The sequence below is a fragment of the Myotis yumanensis genome, unplaced genomic scaffold (genome assembly GCF_028538775.1).
Source record: "Myotis yumanensis isolate MYYU_CA2020_CCGP unplaced genomic scaffold, mMyoYum1.0.hap1 SCAF_10, whole genome shotgun sequence".
Lineage (NCBI taxonomy): Eukaryota > Metazoa > Chordata > Mammalia > Chiroptera > Vespertilionidae > Myotis > Myotis yumanensis.
Window position 1 is genome coordinate 81751065 of NW_027223761.1, and position 18918 is coordinate 81769982.

At 56.3% G+C, this 18918-nt stretch overlaps 1 protein-coding gene across 1 annotated transcript in view; it reads right to left on the reverse strand.

Moving 5' to 3' along the window:
• The window catches only part of DSCAML1 (DS cell adhesion molecule like 1), a 328142-nt gene that overhangs the window by 35450 nt on the left and 273774 nt on the right, over window positions 1–18918 (reverse strand). Inside the window, exons 12-16 of the mRNA XM_070426135.1 lie at window positions 18123–18322; window positions 17511–17607; window positions 15186–15314; window positions 3507–3674; window positions 1992–2062 (exon numbers count right to left, since the gene is read on the reverse strand). Of these exons, the coding sequence (XP_070282236.1) occupies window positions 1992–2062; window positions 3507–3674; window positions 15186–15314; window positions 17511–17607; window positions 18123–18322 (665 nt within the window). The remainder of the gene's footprint in view (window positions 1–1991; window positions 2063–3506; window positions 3675–15185; window positions 15315–17510; window positions 17608–18122; window positions 18323–18918) is intronic.

The following is an 18918-nucleotide window of genomic DNA, read 5'->3' on the forward strand; positions in this document are numbered from 1 at the left end:
TTTTAAATATATTTTATTGATTTTTTACAGAGAGGAAGGGAGAGAGATAGAGAGTCAGAAACATCGATGAGAGAGAAGCATCGATCAGCTGCCTCCTGCACACCTTCCACTGGGGACGTTCCCACAACCAAGGTACATGCCCTTGACCGGAGTCGAACCTGGGACCCCTCAGTCCGCAGGCCGACGCTCCACCCACTGAGCCAAACCGGTCTCGGCGAAGTGACTTATCTTTCAAGTGAATCTTTATTTTTCAGTAATCTGTTTCTTGGTGTTAAAAAAATCCCCTGAAAAGTCAGCCCAAAATTTATTGATGGGCTGGCTCATTCTGAAGCTCTAACTTTCTAATCGATTTTATTTGTCATTATGGGACTTTGGAGAAGTAAATCTGATTCTAAATTTTTATCGACCTCCAGATCAGAGCACTGTAGCCAAACGTCCCGTGTCCGAGTTTTACATACTTGCCCATTCCTGCCCCGCCTCCCGGCTTCCTCAGGGCGCTCCCAGAAGGTGGGTCCAGAGCCAGGAGGCAGAGGAGACCTGGGGATTAGACTCCGGGCCCCAGTTTCCGAGGAAAGCCCTGGAGCCCGATCTGCATGTGGAGGGGAACCATGGCTCCAGCCACCACATGGTGGGCTGGTCTCCAGGAACCCCCACTTTTGTCTTGATTATTTCTTTCAGGAGGGAAGGGACCAGGCTCTGTTGCAGTGTGTGTGTGTGTGTCTATGTGTGTGTCTGTGTGTGTGTCTGTGTGTGTGTCTATGTGTGTGTCTGTGTATGTGTGTGTGTGTGTGTGTCTCTGTGTGTGTCTATGTGTGTGTCTGTGTATATGTGTGTGTGTGTGTCTCTGTGTGTGTCTGTGTGTGTGTCTATGTGTGTGTGTGTGTGTGTGTGTCTGTGTGTGTGTCTGTGTGTGTGTCTATGTGTGTGTGTGTCTCTGTGTGTGTGTGTCTCTGTGTGTGTCTATGTGTGTGTCTGTGTATATGTGTGTGTGTCTCTGTGTGTGTCTGTGTGTGTGTCTGTGTGTGTGTGTCTATGTGTGTGTCTGTGTGTGTCTATGTGTGTGTGTCTGTGTGTGTGTCTGTGTGTGTGTCTATGTGTGTGTGTCTGTGTGTGTGTCTGTGTGTGCGCCTGTACACCCGCACGCGCACACAGAGTCTTTTTAGGGAAAACATTACTAGGCTCTTCTGAACCTCTTCCATGTGCCAGCTCTTCTCATGCTGTTCACAGCGGAGGACAGTGAGGCCTGGCAGGACCAAGCTCCTTGTCCCAGGCCTCGTTGTGAGAAGGCAGGGCGTGGCATCAACCTACCGCCCAGCTCTGGTCACAGGGCCGAGAGAGGGTGAGGCTCTGTCCTGCCATCGCCATCACCCACAGCCCTGCCCCGGAGCTTCGCACAAAATGAAACCCACTCCTGACTTTTTACAACATGTGGGCTTTGGAGGACAGTCCAGTGTGGTGGAAAGCCACCTTCCCTCCGTGGCGCTGCCAAGTTCTTCATGCCACGCACAGGCCTCCACCGGAGAGCCAGGGCGGAGAGGGAAGTGGGGATTGGTGGGGACTTGCTCCTGTAGCCTCTCTGCTCTTCCTTCCAGTCTCCCTGGGTTTACCAGTAAACAGGCATGGGTAAGCCCTGGCCGGTGTGCTCAGTGGACAGAGCGTCGGCCTGTGGACTGAAGGGTCCCAGGTTGGATTCTGGTACCTCAGTTGCAGGTTCGCGGCCCTGGTCAGGGTGCATGCAGAAGGCAACCAATCGATGTGTCTCTCTCACATCGATGTTTCTCTCTCCCTGTCTCTCCCTCTCCTTTCCACTCTCTTTAAAAAAAAAAAATCAATGGAAAAATATCCTTGGGTGAGGATTAACAAAACAAACAACAGACAGCCAGTATGGGCATGGTCAGGGGCCCCCACCAGCCCGCCTGCTGGCCTTCCCTCCAGGACTGCAGGGAGGAGGCCAGGAGGTGTTCTAGGGAGATACCTCCAACCCTACTTACCTTCCAGGTCACTTGGATGCTCTGTGAGGTCACGGGCTGCAAGGTGACGTCCACGGGGGGCCCATCAGGGGCTGGCGGGGAAGAAGAAGAGCCATGTTATGACTCAAGTCCGAGAGGAAGAGTCCTGTGCTCCCATTCCTGTCCCCTGAGCTGGAGGACTGCTGGGCAGGAGGGGCACGCTCACCGACAAGAGCAGACGGCCTGCCTGTGAGCCCCCTGAAGCCATCTGGGCTTATGTTTCCTCCTATTCTCTGTACTTTTCATGTTTGATAGTACAAAGTGTGGGCAAGGGTGTGTCGTGGCAAGAACTCTTATACTCGTACGCACGTCTGATGACTCTCTAATCCTACAGCTGCTCGTGTCCCCGAGAGAAATGCAGGAACCGTGTACAAGCACCCAAGTGCTCACATTCCAACTGTAAACTGCAGATGCCCAGCTGCAGGGCAATGGACAGACGGACTGGATGTGACCCTCAGGTGGGATACCGCAGAGCACTGAGAAGGCCCGCAGGCTACGGCTGTACTAAAAACAGGACGCTCTACACACACTTATCAAAACAAGGAAGCAAAAAGAATATATAAATTGCGGCTTCATGAACACATGCTATTGGAAAATAGGCAAAACTAAACTATATAGTGTATGTGTACAGACATTGTGGTGACAATAGAGGGAAGAAAAGCAAGGAAGTTAAGACACTGGTTACCTCAGCAGGAGGGATGGAGTTATGGCTGGGAAGGGGCATGGAGAGAAGCTCTGGCGTGCTGGTAATGATATTGGCTATCTTAGTTCTTACGTTACTGTTATTTGTAAAACTGCACATATCTATATCTATATCTATATCTATATCTATATCTATATCTATCTATATATTTTTCTCTCTATCTCTATCATCTCCATCTCTTTGGTCTCTATATCATCTCTATCTCTATCTTATCTAACTCTATCTCTATATCATCTTTATCTCTATCATCTCTATCTCTATCTGTCTGTATCTCTCTCTCATCTCTTTCTCTATCTCTATCTCTATTTCTCTCTATCTCTACCATCTCTATCTCTATCTCTATCTCTATCTCTATCTCTATCTCTATCTCTATCATCTCTATCTCTATCTCTATCTCTATCTCTATCTCTATCTCTATCTCTATCTCTATGAGAGAATATATAGCAACAGAGATCTTGTTTAAAATTTCAGGAAAACCCCATGACAAAGGTCATGGAAAATAATTCAGGGTACCAGTACCCCACCCTTTGCAGATCTAGCACATCTGTCCTTCCCATACAGGCTGGGGCTGGGGAACAGGACAGAACCATGGACAGCTCCCAGAAGCCGGTGTGGAGCACCCCACCTGGAACAGGCCAAGCAGATGAACGGGGCGGACGTAAACAAATTCCTTGGGATCTCCCTCCCCTCTTCCCTCTTCTAACTGCCAGCCCGCTGCCCGTGGACAGGGTGGGTGTGGGCCCCGGGAGTCCCTGACCCCAAGGCCAGGGCACCGGGCAGGGTGAGGGGCTCACCGGCCTCCTCGGTGCTGACGGTGAGCCCTTTGCTGGGCTCGCTGCGGCCGATCTTGTTGAAGGAGTACATGCGGATGCTGTACACCGACGCCGGGTGCAGGTCCACGATGTTGGCCTGGTTGATGGTGGGGGAGATGTTGCGCGTGGACTGCTTGAAGTCCCAGGAGTCTGCGGAGAGGATGCTCGTTTCCACCACAGCCAGGCAGACTCCAGAGCCCCTCCCAGCCTCGAGCATCAACACACCGTCCGGAGTGTGATGCCCAGGAGGGGTCCGGTCCCAGAGACTGCAGCGAGAGGGCACAGCTGCACCTTTACGGAGAGGGAGGGTCTGCTCCATGAAGCTCGAGAGACCCGGGAGCGCCCGAGCATGCGAGCAGCAATGCACCGATGGAGGCCGAGACCCAGCTCTCCTCGGGCCTGGGCTGGCTTCCCCACTCAAACCTCAGACAGGGTCAGACGAGGCGCTGCCGGAGGTCCTCCCAGGACCACCCTTTGCTTGCTGTCTCCGAGGGCCTGACTGGGCGGGGCCCTTCTTACTCGCCTCTCGCAGCTCACAGTGGCCTGTCTGAACGGGAGCACCCCACCGGCCAGTAGTCCCGCTGCAGAGGGCGCAGCCACGCATCCCCCTCCCCCCTCTGTGTGCCTCCCAACTTCCTTCCCGTGCGCACTCGTGTCGGGTGGTGTTGGGTGTGACGGGTCTGGCGGTGGACAGACCTAGTGCCAGGGTGCCCTGTCCAACCCCACCTCTTCCTGCGCCAGCAGGAGAATGGCCTCGGAGTCTCTAGGGTCAGGCCAGCGAGAGGACTGGCCTGTCCCTGATTTACCGGGACGCTGGCAGCCCGCGCCAGGGCGAACGTTCAGCAAAACCGTGGCGAGTGAAAAATACCAGATGACTGCCAGGGCCCAAGGGACAGCGCGCCTGCACCTCGAGAGGAAGGCAGTCACCTTTTTAAAAAAAATATATTTTTATTGATTTCAGAGAGGAAGGGAGAGGGGGAGGGAGAGAAACATCAATGACGAGAGAGAAGCACTGATCGGCTGCCTCCTGCACGCCCCACACTGGGGATCGAGCCCAAAACCCCAGCATGTGCCGGAACCGGGAATCAAACTGTGACCTGGTTCATAGGTCGATGCCCAACCACTGAGCAACAACGGCCGGGCTGCAGTCATTCCTTCAACGTGTTTTTGCTATGCCCCTACTCGGGGGCTCCAGAGGAAAACGGGAAGGAGGTGCAGTTACAGCGATGCCCAAGTGAGGACCTACCACCCGGGGGTCCGTAACCAGATTCCTTTATTGGCACTTCACTTTGAAAAGCACAAAAGGCAAAGCACAAGAGAACAAGCTGACAGGAGGGCTCCAGCGTCTCCCAGGCTGGCCCGACGCCAGCGCGCAGTCTAGTTTCCAGGCCTTTTAAATCCACAGGAGAGGCTCCTGAAAGTTCTCAGCAGAAAAGATTACACTGTGTTCACCACAGTTTCATCTCTCAGCCAGAAAAGAAGGCTAGCACTTTCTAGAAGGAGTTTTAGAGGGTTATTCAGGCGAACACCTGCGAAGGCAGGAGAGCCGTGCACCAGAAGAAACTGCTCTTCCAGATTCTGGTTCACTGAGGTCTTCATTTTTCCAAAACACCCCTCAGCTGCAGGCTCAGCACCTGCGCGGGCATCGCCCAGCGCCCCCTCTGCAGCTTTGCATTTAATTCTTTGGTTTCGTGAGCCGAAGTCACGCATGTCAGGCTGTGGATGCTCAGACACATTCTGGCCTTATCCTTCAACCGCCCCTCCCCCAGCAGGAGAGGCACTCTGAGGCTCACAGGTTAAGGCAGAACTGCACGTGTGCAGGCTATGACCTGCTGTGGGCACCTCTTGGTTTGGGAGGGATGGGCCAGCGACATGGAGGCAGGTACTTGCCCCTCTCTGTGGCACCCTGGGAGCCGGTGCCAGCTCACACGTCCTACTTGATCTGCCGTGTTGGTACGTGGGGAACTGACCAAGAGTCAGTGTATTCGCATTCGATGAGTGCAGGCGGAGGGGGAGACCCACACGATGTGTTTGAACACAACGGGGTAGGAAAACAAGTGCTAACATTTGCCAAGCACCTGCGATGTGCCAGGTGTGCACAGGACAGTGTAAACATTCACCAGTTACTCCTCACCTTGCATGGACATCAACGCCATAAATCCACAGCACAGGGGACCCTCAGCGCCTCGCGGCTTATCGCCTGGCCTCCCTTGTGTGCCCCTCCATCTGGTCCCGTGGGCTCCCCAATAAAACACCCTCTGGCTTTCCTCTCATCTCTTGGGTCATTTCTTTGCTGTCTGCTTTGCCGGTGCATCTTCCCTCCACTACCACTAATGAACGGTCAGTTCTGACAGGGTCCATCCTCCACCCTCCTTCTCGCACTCCCTATGCTTTACCTGCCCATGACTCCATGCCCTCCTGTACACGGTAACTCACGGATTTTCATCAGCCCGGATCTCTCCTCTGAATTCCAGACCCTGGAGCTCACACTCAACATGTCTAGGACAGAAGTCTTGACCATACACCCTGCAAACCCACCACCTTCCTGGATTCCCTGACTCATGTTGTCCCAGAAACTTAGGTGTTATTCTTTCTTCTTTCTTTCTTTCTTTCTTTCTTTCTTTCTTTCTTTCTTTTAAATTTTATTTTTTATTGCTTAAAGCATTACAAAAGGTATTACATATGTGTCCTTTTTTCCCCCCGCCCTTGACAATACCCCGGCTCCCCCTACCCCACAGTGTCTTATGTCCATTGGTTATACTCATATGCATGCATACAAGTCCTTCGGTTGATCTCTTACCCCCCTCCCTCCTGCCCCCCAACCCTCCCCGGCCTTCCCACTGCAGTTTGACAATCTGTGTGAGGCAGCTCTGCCTCTGTATCTATTATTGTTCAAAAGTTTATAATGGTCTCTATTATTCATGAATGAGTGAGATCATGTGGTATTTTTCCTTCATTGACTGGCTTATTTCACTTAGCATAATGCTCTCCAGTTCCATCCATGCCGTTGCAAATCGTAAGAGTTCCTTCTTTTTTACAGCAGCATAGTATTCCATCGTGTAGATATACCACAGTTTTCTAATCCATTCATCTACTGATGGGCACTTAGGCTGTTTCCAGATCTTAGCTATGGTGAATTGTGCTGATATGAACATATGGGTGCATATATCCTTTCTGATTGGTGTTTCTGGTTTCTTGGGATATATTCCTAGAAGTGGGATTGCAGGGTCAAATGGAAGTTCCATTTCCAGTTTTTTGAGGAAACTCCATACTGTCTTCCATAGTGGCTGCTCCAGTCTGCATTCCCACCAGCAGTGCACGAGTGTTCCTTTTTCTCCACATCCTCTCCAGCACTTGTCGTTTGTTGATTTGTTGGTGATAGCCATTCTGACAGGTGTGAGATGGTACCTCATTGTTGTTTTGATTTGCATCTCTTGGATGATTAGTGACTTTGAGCATGTTTTCATATGTCTCTTGGCTTTCTGAATGTCCTCTTTTGAAAGGTGTCTATTTAGATCCTTTGCCCATTTTTTGATTGGATTGTTTATCTTCTTTTTGTTAAGTTGTATGAGTTCCCTATAAATTTTGGAGATTAGGCCCTTATCAGATATGACGTTGGCAAATATGTTTTCCCACGAAGTGGGTTTTCTTGTTGTTTTGTTGATGGTTTCTTTTGCTGTGCAGAAGCTTTTTATTTTGATGTAGTCCCATTTGTTCATTTTCTCTTTAGTTTCAACTGCCCTAGGAGCTGTATCAGTGAAGAAATTGCTTCGGCATATGTCCTTCCTTCCTTTCTTTCTTTCTTTCTTTCTTTCTTTCTTTCTTTCTTTCTTCTTTCTTTCTTTCTTTCTTTCTTTCTTTCTTTCTTTCTTTCTTTTCCTTCCTCCCTCCCTCTCTTCCTTCCTTCCTTCCTTCCTTCCTTCCTTCCTTCCTTCCTTCCTTCCTTCCTTCCTTTCTTTTTAATACAGTTTTATTGATTTCAGAGAGGAAGGGAGAGAGAGAGAAACATTAATGATGAGAGAGAATCATTAATTGGCTGCCTCCTGCATGCCCCCTACTGGGGATCACATGCTTGCAACCTGGGCATGTGCCCTGGACCAGAATTGAACCCGGGGCCCTTCAATCCATAGGCCGATGCTCTATCCACTGAGCCACACCAGCTAGGACTAAGGTATTATTCTTGATGCTTCTCTTTCTCTCCCTGCCTACCAAGTCCTATAGCTTTTGTGTCCCATGTGGCTCTTGGATCTCTCCACTTCTTTCCATCTCCATCCCTACCCAGGCCAAGCCACTGTCACCTCTCACTGGGATCAGGGAAATGACATCCAACTACTTAGCCTCCCAGTACCTACCGTGTGCCCCTCCCACCTGTTCTCCACACTGCAGCCATCATCACTCTACAAGTATGATTGGCTCCTCTTACCGGCCAAGCACTCTATCTTGGCATTGAGAATGGTTTTCCCAAAACAAATCTGCTACTGCCACCCTCTTGCATAGAACTCTTCAATACATTTTCCTTGTCCTTAGGATAAATACAGTATTTATTTTTTAAAATATATTTTTTCATTTTAAAATTATAGTTGACATACAATATTATATTAGTTTCAGATGTACAACCCCATGATTAGACATTTATAACTTATGAAGTAATCACCTGATAAATCTAGTACCCATTAGGCACCATATATTTAGTTATTACAATGTTATTGATTCTATTCTTGTTTGGAAAGCTTTTTATTTTTCCTTCAATTTTAAGTGATAACCTGGCTGGGTAAAGTAATCTTGGTTGTAGGTCCTTGCTTTTCATCACTTTACATATTTCACACCAATCTCTTCTGGTTTGAAATGTTTCTGTTGAGAAATCAGCTGGCAGTCTTGTGGGAGCTCCCTTTTAGGTAACAGCTTTTCTCTTGCTGCCTTTAAGATTCTCTCTTTGTCTTTAAGCTTTTGCATTTTAATTATGATGTGTCTTGGTGTGGGCCTCTTTAGGTTCATCTTGTTTCAGAGTCTCTGTGCTTCCTGGACTTCACAAGGTCAGTAAAGTTTTCCACCATTATTTTTTTTTTTTTAATATATTTTATTGATTTTTTACAGAGAGGAAGGGAGAGAGTTAGAGAGTCAGAAACAAAGATGAGAGAGAAACATCAACCAGCTGCCTCCTGCACATCCCCCACTGGGGATGTGCCTGCAACCAAGGTACATGCCCTTGACCGGAATCGAACCCGGGACCTTTCAGTCCGCAGGCCGACGCTCTATCCACTGAGCCAAACCAGTTACGGCAGCACCATTATTTTTTTCAAATAGGTTTTCAATTTCTTGTTTTCACTTTCTGGCACCCCCATAATATGAATGTTGGTACACTTGAAGTTGTCCCAGGAGCTCCTTAGACTACTGATTTTTTTTCCTTTCACTTTTGACATTTAAAATTTTTTTTTTTCTTTTTGGGTGTTTTCTGCTTCCTTATCTTCCAAATTGCTGATTTGATTCTCAGCTTCATCTACTCTGCTGTTGATTCCCCGTAACATATTCTTCATTTTAGTTAATGTATATTTTTCATTTCTGACAGGTTCTTTTTTATGTTTTCTATCTCCATTTTTATCTTTCTTCCTGTTTGTTAAAGTTCTCACTAAGCTCCTTCACTCTTCTCCTAAGTTCATTGAGCATTCGTATAACCAGTGCTCTGAACTCTACGCTGGTAGATTGCTAATTTCCATTTTGTTAAGTTGTTTTCTGGAGTTTTGCTCTGTTCTTTCATTTGGGGCATGTTTCTTTGTCTCCTCATTTTGGCAGCCTCCCTGTGTTTGTTTCTATGTATTATGTAGAGCTGCTATATCTCCTGGGCTTGGTAGAGTGGCCTTGTGTAGTAGGTGTTCTGTAGGGCCCAGTGGCACAGCCTCCCTGGTCACCTGAGCTGGGTGCTCCAGGTGCGACCCTGTGGGCTCTGTGCACCCTCCTGATATAGTGGAGCCTTGATTGCTGTTGGCACATTAATGGGAGGGATTTACCGCAAGACTCATTGGCTGCAAGGATGAGCTGTGACCACTGTGGGGGATCAGCTGTGCAGGGCACAACCCCATGGGAGGAGAACTCTCTTCAGTTTGGGGCTCAGGTGATTCCTGAGTCCACCCCTTGAGTGTGTCCCTTGTGGAGGTGGTTGGGTGGTGCTTCCGCATGGACTGAAGCTGTCCGCTGGGTGCACCGGCTCTGGGGCCTTCTGGGAGGTGCAGACGAAGGTCAGCCACTGCCTGTGCCCTGTCAGGTGCCACCTGGCATGAGATACAGAGAGATCTGCAGATGGCTGTTACTTGTGCTGGACTTTGATGTGCCCAGGAGAGGCCAAACTGCGAACCAAGGCCTGCTGCCACTAGTGCCGGGCCTGGGCCCCTTGGCAGGTACAGGGTACACAGGAACCATATGTTGGTGTTTGAGAGATTTAGGAACACAAGCAGTATGAGCCAAGACAGGCTGTTTGTATGGAAAAGCCACTGAAAAGGGATTGGGTGGGCCTGCATGTTGGGTGGGTGGGGCCTCCGGGAATCACCAGGGCAGGTAAACAGTGTTAGCTAGGTTGATGGTGACTCAGATGTGGCACCCACCTGCTGGCTCTATGGGAGGCAGACTCAGAAAAGGAACAATGGCCTCTTCCAGCACTTCTGTCTGGGAGAAAGCTGTCCCTCCAGCTCTTGCCCTGATGCCAGACACTTCAATTCTTCCCATATGTCCCTGGTGCCTTTCAAGTTGCTGCTTCAGTGCTGGAGCTCAGAGGGAGTGAGCCAGAATAAGTCTGTGCCTGGGCCCTTTAAGAGGAACTGCCTGGGCACCAGCAGCCTCTGTGCCACTCAGCCACAATTCCCACTGGCCTTTACAGCCAGAAGTTATGGGGACTTCTCTTCCCAGCTCTGGAACCCTGGGCTGGGGGGCTGGTGTTGGCCTGGGGCCCCTGGATCCTCAGAGTGACCTCTGCAGCTGAGATATTCTTCCTGTTTTTAACCAGCACTTGTGGGTGTGGACCCAGCCTCCTACCAGTCTCAATGTGGCTTCTTTCTATCCTTAGTTGTAGGACTTCTGTTCAGCTAGGTTTCAGGTGGTTAGGAATGACGGTGGTTCTGTAGTTTAGTTGTATTTTTGATGTGGTTGCAGGAGGTTTCGATTCCTGCATTTACCTATGCCGCCATCTGGACTGGAAGCGCCAGACAAAATTTTTAACATGACCCAGGCCCTGCAATGTCTGGCTTGGTCCCCACTTTTCAGCTTCACCTTCATCACTCTTCTCTGCACACCCACAGCACGTAGAGCCCTTTTCGTTGCCAGGTCCTTTTGGAGGGTCCACTGTGAGCCCAAGGAGACGCTGCGCTCCCTGAAGACAGGAGTCACGTCTGACACGTAGCAGCCCCCTCTCTCCACAGCCCTTCCAGGCTAATGCCAACCTGGCCGGTGTGGGCACTTAAAGCCATTGTTGGTTTGGGTCAGAGCCTCCTTTTTGTCCTTTACTTTGGCAGTAAATACCCCTGCCTTCCCCTCCCTTGCCTCGCTCAGCTGCCAATCATAGGAAGGTGGGAAGGGGGGACATCCCATGAGTGGCTCCCCATTTTTCTGCTGTTGCCAGTCCTTCGCAGGTGGAGTTGACCTTGTGTTCCCAAATCATCTTTGATGTTGGCACAAAACAGCTCTCTCCCCACAACCCTTCCAGGCTAACGCGTCGGGTCAGATCTGGAGGCCTCAGGTTGATTTTCCAAACTCGATCACTGCCATCCGCTGACCCTGAGCAGCTGGGACCAAGGCCTGTTCTCCCTCCCTTTCCTCTTCAGCTCTCTCAGGGTACCGCGTGGGCCTTGGCCAGTTCCGTCTCCTTTAATATTCCCTTTCATATGAGCCGGGCTTACCCAGATTAGCATATTTCATTAAGGGCTCTCTCTCCCTTTCTTCATCAAAGGGTTTATGATGCAAAATATTCTTCTTACAGAAATAAGGCAGCGGCTGGGGAGATGCCAGTGCCTTCTGCTCTGCGGGCTGCTTACGGGAGGGGCACGGAGCTTTGGTTTGCAGGAGACACAGTCACTGTGGAGGAGCATCCGGACAAGAGCCACATCTGGAGCACTGAGCGGCCTGCGCTTGGGAAACATGTCCATTCTGCGTCTCTGATCTCCTTGACCGCGTTCTGAGCCTGCGTGGCCATCTCTGCAGCTCCCAGAGGAGGTTCCTGGGCCTCAGCTGCTCACCGCCACCCAGCACCATCCCTCTCCCAGCCACACTCTAGCTCACACGGATGACACGTCACACAGGCCGGCTCACGCTGTGGTGGCCGATGGCCGGTGCCATGAGGCTGCCTGCCGGGCGTGGAGGCCGTCCTCAGAGAACCCGCCCCGGCTGCTTGCGTAGGGAACAGGGGCAAAGTGTGGCACCTGCATTTGTAACTCTGCACAGTGTCCTCATGGTAGATTCATGAGGACGCTGCGGCCTGTCATTCACATCCACATGTCGTTACTCAGCTGCCCGGGCAGGAGAGCCGGCGTGCGCGGGTGGCTCAGGAAGGGCGGGCTTGGGAACCTCCCTGGGAAGATTAACATGAGGACCAGGCAGGAACCTGCAAAGGCACAGTTGGGGCAACGAAGGGGGTCGGGACAGGGGAAGGGAGAGTAGAGGCACCGGCCGGGGCCGTGGAGGATTAGAATGTGCCAGGCTCCGTGCCAGGCTCCGTCCCAGGCACCACCGCACCCGCTTAACCCTTACGGCCCCCAGGGAGCGCATGCTGCTGTCCGCTTGATGGACAGAGAGATGTCCCCGGACAGTGGGTAGCTGCTGAAGGTCACCCGGCTCTGACCTTGGTCAGCCTGTTCTGCTCTGATGGTGGTCCTTGTTCCACTGTTCCACACGCAGGAAGAAGGTCTATGTACACACACACACACACACACACACACACACACACATCTCCCTCCTCCCTCTGCGTTGTCCATCCGTTCCCTAGGAGACCTTCTCAGGTCCCATGTGATAGCCTGTGGTGCGTGATGCGGGACTGCGTGGCGCAGTGCGGTGGCCCTGGAAGCATGTGTGCGCATGTGTGTGCAGTGTGTGCCCTCACACCAGCTGCGCTGCATGCTCCCAGGGCAGCACTGTGTCTGCGATTCCTGTTTCTCTCCTACCACAGGGCGGTTACATGATCTGCGGAAGGTGAAGGCACTCAGTACACGCTGCTGACTGACAGGCACAGGCCTTCCAGCCTGCAGGTCCTGGGCTGTGACTTAGAGGGGGAGGGACTTGCATTACTAAGGATTTCCCACAGCCTGTGCGAGGTGGTCTCAGCTCTCAGAGCTCTCCAGCTAGGCGGCCCGGGACCCCACCTCCCCCGGAGCTCTCTGGGCTCCCGGCCTGACTCCAGGGGTCACCTGTGGCTCTCCCGCACTCCTTCTCCGAAAGGCGGGGCGGAGGCTGTGGGAGTGGGATGGTCTGGGGAGCCCCCCGAGGCCGGGGGACTGGGCCAGGCGCGTCTCTGTGCTCTTGACCAGCTTTCTTTCTCTCCAGGTGCAAAGCCCCGGGAAGGGAGAGTCTGAGGTGCTTTCATCGCCTCCCCCGCCACTCTGCCTCCCTGCCCGGCGCCCCAGCTCTGGGGTGGGCGCGGCGAGTCCTCACACTGCAGGGAGCCGGAGGGGGCGGTGAAGCCGCGGACAGGCTCTGGAGTGGCATCTTCCCTCCCCACCTCCTTGCTGCTGTTCAGACGTGTGATGTTCTCAGCTTTGCTCGGCCAAGTGCTGCCCCAGGAAAGGTTCCCACACATTACGGAGTGGCCGGCGGAGGGGAGGCGAGGGCAGGGAGGCCGGTGCACAGAGCAGTGGGCGGGGTGGGGGCGCCAGCCCTGGCACCCACTGCCCACCCCAGCTGTGAGGGCAGACAGGGCGGCCGGACAGCCTGCACCGCCGCCCAGAGACGTGGACCTCAGGCACACCCATCCCTTCCTGCCTGGCTTCTGGGCCTCAGAGAGTCCTGAGGAGTGAGCTGGGCACAGTGGCTCCACCCCATGTCCCAGCGGAGGGCCTGCTGCTCATCACCTCCTCACCCTTCCCTTCCCACGGCGCCTGCTGCTCCAGCCCTCCTGGGAGCCAGCCGTTGCCAGGCTCTCGGTGACCCTCCCCAGCGAAGGAAAGGCTCAGCCGGAGCGCCCGCCCCCGCCTGGCCCCAGAGCACGGCTGGTCTTCTGGCCCAGGAAGTGGCTCTGCGACCCCTCGACCCCTGGGCTGGAAGGCCACTCCCCGCATGGCGCGCAGGCCCTGCCCTCCCTCTCCCTGAATCCAGGCCCTCACCTCCCCAGCTTCCAGACCCAGCTCAATGTGGCCTCTGCAGGATCGGGGAGATGCTTCTCTGACCCCCAGGGGCAGCCCCCCTCGGCACCCCCTCCTGTACGCAGGGCGAACTCGGGTGCAGGCCGCCACCTGGCTTTTCTCCCGAGCGAGGCCGTCAGCTTCTCCTGTAGAAACCGCATCAAACACGGCCCCAGTGCCCTGGACAGAGGGGCTTCTCCACGTGAACGCTCAGCTCAGAGCTGCGCCTCTGTCTCCCTCCCCCTCACACAGCCGCGTGGAGCACCTTGTGGGGCGCTGTGCTGGGTGCGGGAGCACGGCGGGGCCAGGGGAAGGCGGGGGGGGGGGGGGCTGGAAAGCTTTGGGGGAAAACGAAATCTTGGACCTCGTCTAAGACCCACGAGATGAGGCGGCTGGCAGGGACCCAGACTGTTTTGTGTTTAAACGATTTGAAAAGCGTGCACAGCTACGTGAGCGAATCCCTAAGGCACAAGAGGGTCCGGAATGAGAAGCTGTTTTCCTCTCGCTCCTGCCCAGGGGCCACCCAGGGGCCTCACAGGTCAGACCCGCCCTCCCTCCCCGTTGCCCATCCATCAGGTGCCTCCCTGAGAGAGCCACACAGATGTGAGCACAAACGCCTGCGCCTCACCTTTGGCGTGGTTCACGTTCCAGGCCTCTTGTCCCTCTGGGACCCCTCTCCCCGACCATGCCCCCCCTGCCTGTTCCCCAGAGACCCAGGGCCACTGTCTGCTCGCCCACAGGGTCACCGTGGTGGGCAGCCTCGCAGGAGCTGGCTGCGCCCTAGGGGAGGGCCCTGGGAGGGTTCCTCTTCCAGGGACTCTCACCCACCAACGACCCAACCCATTCTCGGTTAGGAACAGCCCCCCAACTCCCTCCCAGTCACCGCATCGTCCCAAACCAGGACTGCTGGTCACCCGCCAGCCGCCGTGTCTCTGACCCACAGCCACAGCCCAGGCCCAGGTGACCCGCCAGCCGCCGTGTCTCTGACCCACAGCCACAGCCCAGGCCCAGGTGACCCGCCAGCCGCCGTGTCTCTGACCCACAGCCACAGCCCAGGCCCACGTGACCCGCCAGCCGCCGTGTCTCTGACCCACAGCCACAGGCCCAGGCCCAGGGCCTTTGAATTGCTTTAAATCTGACCACTCTGTGGGCTTCCAGGGGCAGCACTGGGACCCCTCCCCCTCAGCTGTGGACCCTCCGTCTGCTCCCTGGGTTCCCAGTCCCACCAGTGTCCCTCCCCTTGGAAGCCACAGGGGCTGCGCACTGGTGTGTATTGGCGTGCCCGCCTAGAGGGCAGCCCCGAGGCCCTGGCGCTGTCCCGGGGGCCCAGGCGGCTCAGCACGTGTACCTGACTTGTTCTTGTACTCGATGTCGAAGCCTGTGATGATGCTGTTTCCATCGAACCGCTGGGTCCAGCGCAGGTTCATGCTCCGGGCCTTCACCTCCCGGATCTCCAGCTCTGGGGGGTCGGGGGGCTCTGGGCGTGGCGGGGAGGGGGCAGAAGTGAGGATGGCAGCAGAGAGCTGGGCCTCCTGTCCATCCCAGGGACGCCCGGGGTTCTGCTGACCCCTGGGGGTTAGTGTGACCTGTAGTCTACCCTGGAGTGTGGGCCAGGTGAGGCAGGGAGAGGCCTGGCACACGGTTCGGCAGGGGGATCCCCACTTCCTTTCCTGGGAGAGGGCAGCCCCTTTGTAGGGACTCCTCAGAGCTGATGGCCTGTGTGTCCCCCATGCAGAATTCCCAGCTGTTTCCAGCCTGACTCCCTTCCCGCGCCCTCCAGGCCCCGCCCTTCTGCAAACCTGGCGCTGGAAGTGCACCTGGGGAGCCCTTAGCACCCACTGCGGGCAGGAGGGAGGGTGGGCAGGCCTCCTCAGGGCCATTTCCTGTCACCCTCTTCCACCATGTGGGTGGGCACTGCCCCTGCTGCACCGCCCTGTGGGGTGGGCACTGCCCCTGCTGCACCGCCCTGTGGGGTGGGCACTGCCCCTGCTCCATCGCCCTGTGGGTGGGCACTGCCCCTGCTCCATCGCCCTGTGGGGTGGGCACTGCCCCTGCTGCACCGCCCTGTGGGGTGGGCACTGCCCCTGCTGCACCGCCCTGTGGGGTGGGCACTGTCCCTGCTGCACCGCCCTGTGGGGTGGGCACTGCTCCTGCTGCACCGCCCTGTGGTGTGGGCACTGCCCCTGCTGCACCGCCCTGTGGGGTGGGCACGGTCCCTGCTGCACCGCCCTGTGGGGTGGGCACGGCCCCTGCTGCACCGCCCTGTGGGGTGGGCACTGCCCCTGCTGCACTGCCCTGTGGGGTGGGCACTGTCCCTGCTGCACCGCCCTGTGGGGTGGGCACTGCTCCTGCTGCACCGCCCTGTGGGTGGGCACTGCCCCTGCTGCACCGCCCTGTGGGTGGGCACTGCTCCTGCTGCACCGCCCTGTGGGGTGGGCACTGCCCCTGCTCCATTGCCCTGTGGGGTGGGCACTGCCCCTGCTGCACCGCCCTGTGGGGTGGGCACTGCCCCTGCTGCACCGCCCTGTGGGGTGGGCACTGCCCCTGCTGCACTGCCCTGTGGGGTGGGCACTGCCCCTGCTCCATCGCCCTGTGGGGTGGGCACTGCTCCTGTAGCACTGCCCTGTGGGGTGGGCACTGCCCCTGCTCCATTGCCCTGTGGGGTGGGCACTGCCCCTGCTCCATCGCCCTGTGGGGTGGGCACTGCTCCTGTAGCACTGCCCTGTGGGGTGGGCACTGCCCCTGCTCCATTGCCCTGTGGGGTGGGCACTGCCCCTGCTCCATTGCCCTGTGGGGTGGGCACTGCTCCTGCTCCATCGCCCTGTGGGGTGGGCACTGCCCCTGCTGCACCGCCCTGTGGGGTGGGCACTGCCCCTGCTGCACCGCCCTGTGGGGTGGGCACGGTCCCTGCTGCACCGCCCTGTGGGGTGGGCACTGCTCCTGCTGCACCGCCCTGTGGGGTGGGCACTGCCCCTGCTCCATTGCCCTGTGGGGTGGGCACTGCCCCTGCTCCATCGCCCTGTGGGGTGGGCACTGCCCCTGCTGCACCGCCCTGTGGGGTGGGCACTGCCCCTGCTGCACCGCCCCGTGGGGTGGGCACTGCTCCTGCTGCACCGCCCTGTGGGGTGGGCACTGCCCCTGCTGCACCGCCCTGTGGTGTGGGCACTGCCCCTGCTGCACCGCCCTGTGGGGTGGGCACTGCCCCTGCAGCACCGCCCCGTGGGGTGGGCACTGCTACTGCTGCACCGCCCTGTGGGGTGGGCACTGCCCCTGCTGCACCGCCCCGTGGGGTGGGCACTGCCCCTGCAGCACCGCCCCGTGGGGTGGGCACTGCCCCTGCTGCACCGCCCTGTGGGGTGGGCACTGCCCCTGCTGCACCGCCCCGTGGGGTGGGCACTGCTCCTGCTGCACCGCCCTGTGGGGTGGGCACTGCCCCTGCTGCACCGCCCTGTGGTGTGGGCACTGCCCCTGCTGCACCGCCCTGTGGGGTGGGCACTGCCCCTGCAGCACCGCCCCGTGGGGTGGGCACTGCTACTGCTGCACCGCCCTGTGGGGTGGGCACTGCCCCTGCTGCACCACCCTATGGGGCGGCACTGCCCCTGCTCTTGAAGTGGAGCCAGCACAGGCACCGGGTCCCTGGGAAGGGCAGGGGATGTGGGGCAGGCGAGGCTACCTTGCACCGTGAGCTGGATCAGGCCCCGGTCCTCCCCGTAGGAGTTGATGGCGTGGCAGCTGAAGAACACCGAGTCCCCACGGTCCGCGGGCTTGAGCTGGGGCAGCAGAGGCAGGAGGAGGGAGAGGGAGGGAAGGGCCTGGTGAAGAGCTGGTCTCCGCAGAGGCTCAGTGCAGTGAGGCCAGCGTGGCCTCTTCTGGGAGGGGCGCCCTCTGGGCTTTTGCCAGGGCTCCTATTCCCAGACAGTCCCAAGGATGGACGTGGAGGGAGGGCGGAGGGTCCAGGGGTCCAGGAGGGAGGGAGAGCCCAGGGGTCCAGGGAGGAGGGTCCAGGGCCCAGGAGGGCGAATGGAGGCAGGGGCCCTAGAGAAGAGGGCAGGGCTGAGGGTTGCACACAGTTCCTGGCCTGGGGCTGTCAGGAGGAAATAGAGTGGGGTTCTAAGGTGAGGTTCCTAGCTAGAGAAGGGAATAGCTAGGAAAAGGGAGGTAATTTTGAGGATGAGGGGAGGGGCTCCCCAAACTTTCTATTTACCTCCATTGGATACAGATGTCACAGCCGTGGGATCCCCACTTCCTGAGAGTTGGGGTCCCTGAGCCGGGTGTGGGTGCTCACCTTCAGTGTGGAGACGACCTCGTCGCCGCTGTCCTTGGTGGTGATGGCGTAGCGCATCACCCTGTCGGGGTCGATGACCGTGTCCCCCTTCTCCCAGCGGATGATGATGGGCCGCTCACCCCGCGCCGTGCAGTTCAGCTCCTTGGCGTGGCCCTTGATGGCGATGGTGGTGTTGGGGTGGGAGGTGATCATGGCCGGGACTGGGGAGGGAGAGGGCGCGGGGGGGGCCCCAGTGAGGGAGGCAAGTCCCTCCCCGACTGCCCCTCCCCACGAAGCCCCTCAGCTCCAGGCAGAGGGTCTGATAATGGCTGAAGGGGGCTATAGGGAACCCCATCTGCCTGTTCGCTTTCTCCTTCCCCCACCCATGACTGGCAGCCTCCTTTCGCCAGGGATTCTTCCATCCCGTGGGCCCTGTTCAGAATGTTTTAAAATGCACACAGTATCTACAATTACAGAGGAGACCAGATACACTGAAGTATGGCTATCAAATATTAACAACCCTCAGAAGCAAACTTTTGATATAGTATAGCACACATCCACACGTGAGTTTATTACTCCTGATCAGATAGGTCTGGCGCTGGGTCATGCTAGCAGTTCTGTGACGTGATGGTAATGACGTTTTGAGGTGTCTGCACAGGGAACGCACACACCGGCCTGGAGGTCTCACGGCCGTGATGAGAGCAGATGGCAGAAGGCGCACCCCCCAGGGAGGAGGTGAGGAGGGTGAGGAGGGTGAGGGGGGGACAGGCACAGCTGACAGGCAGGACTTCAGGGGAGAGCGGCACCCTGGGCAGGG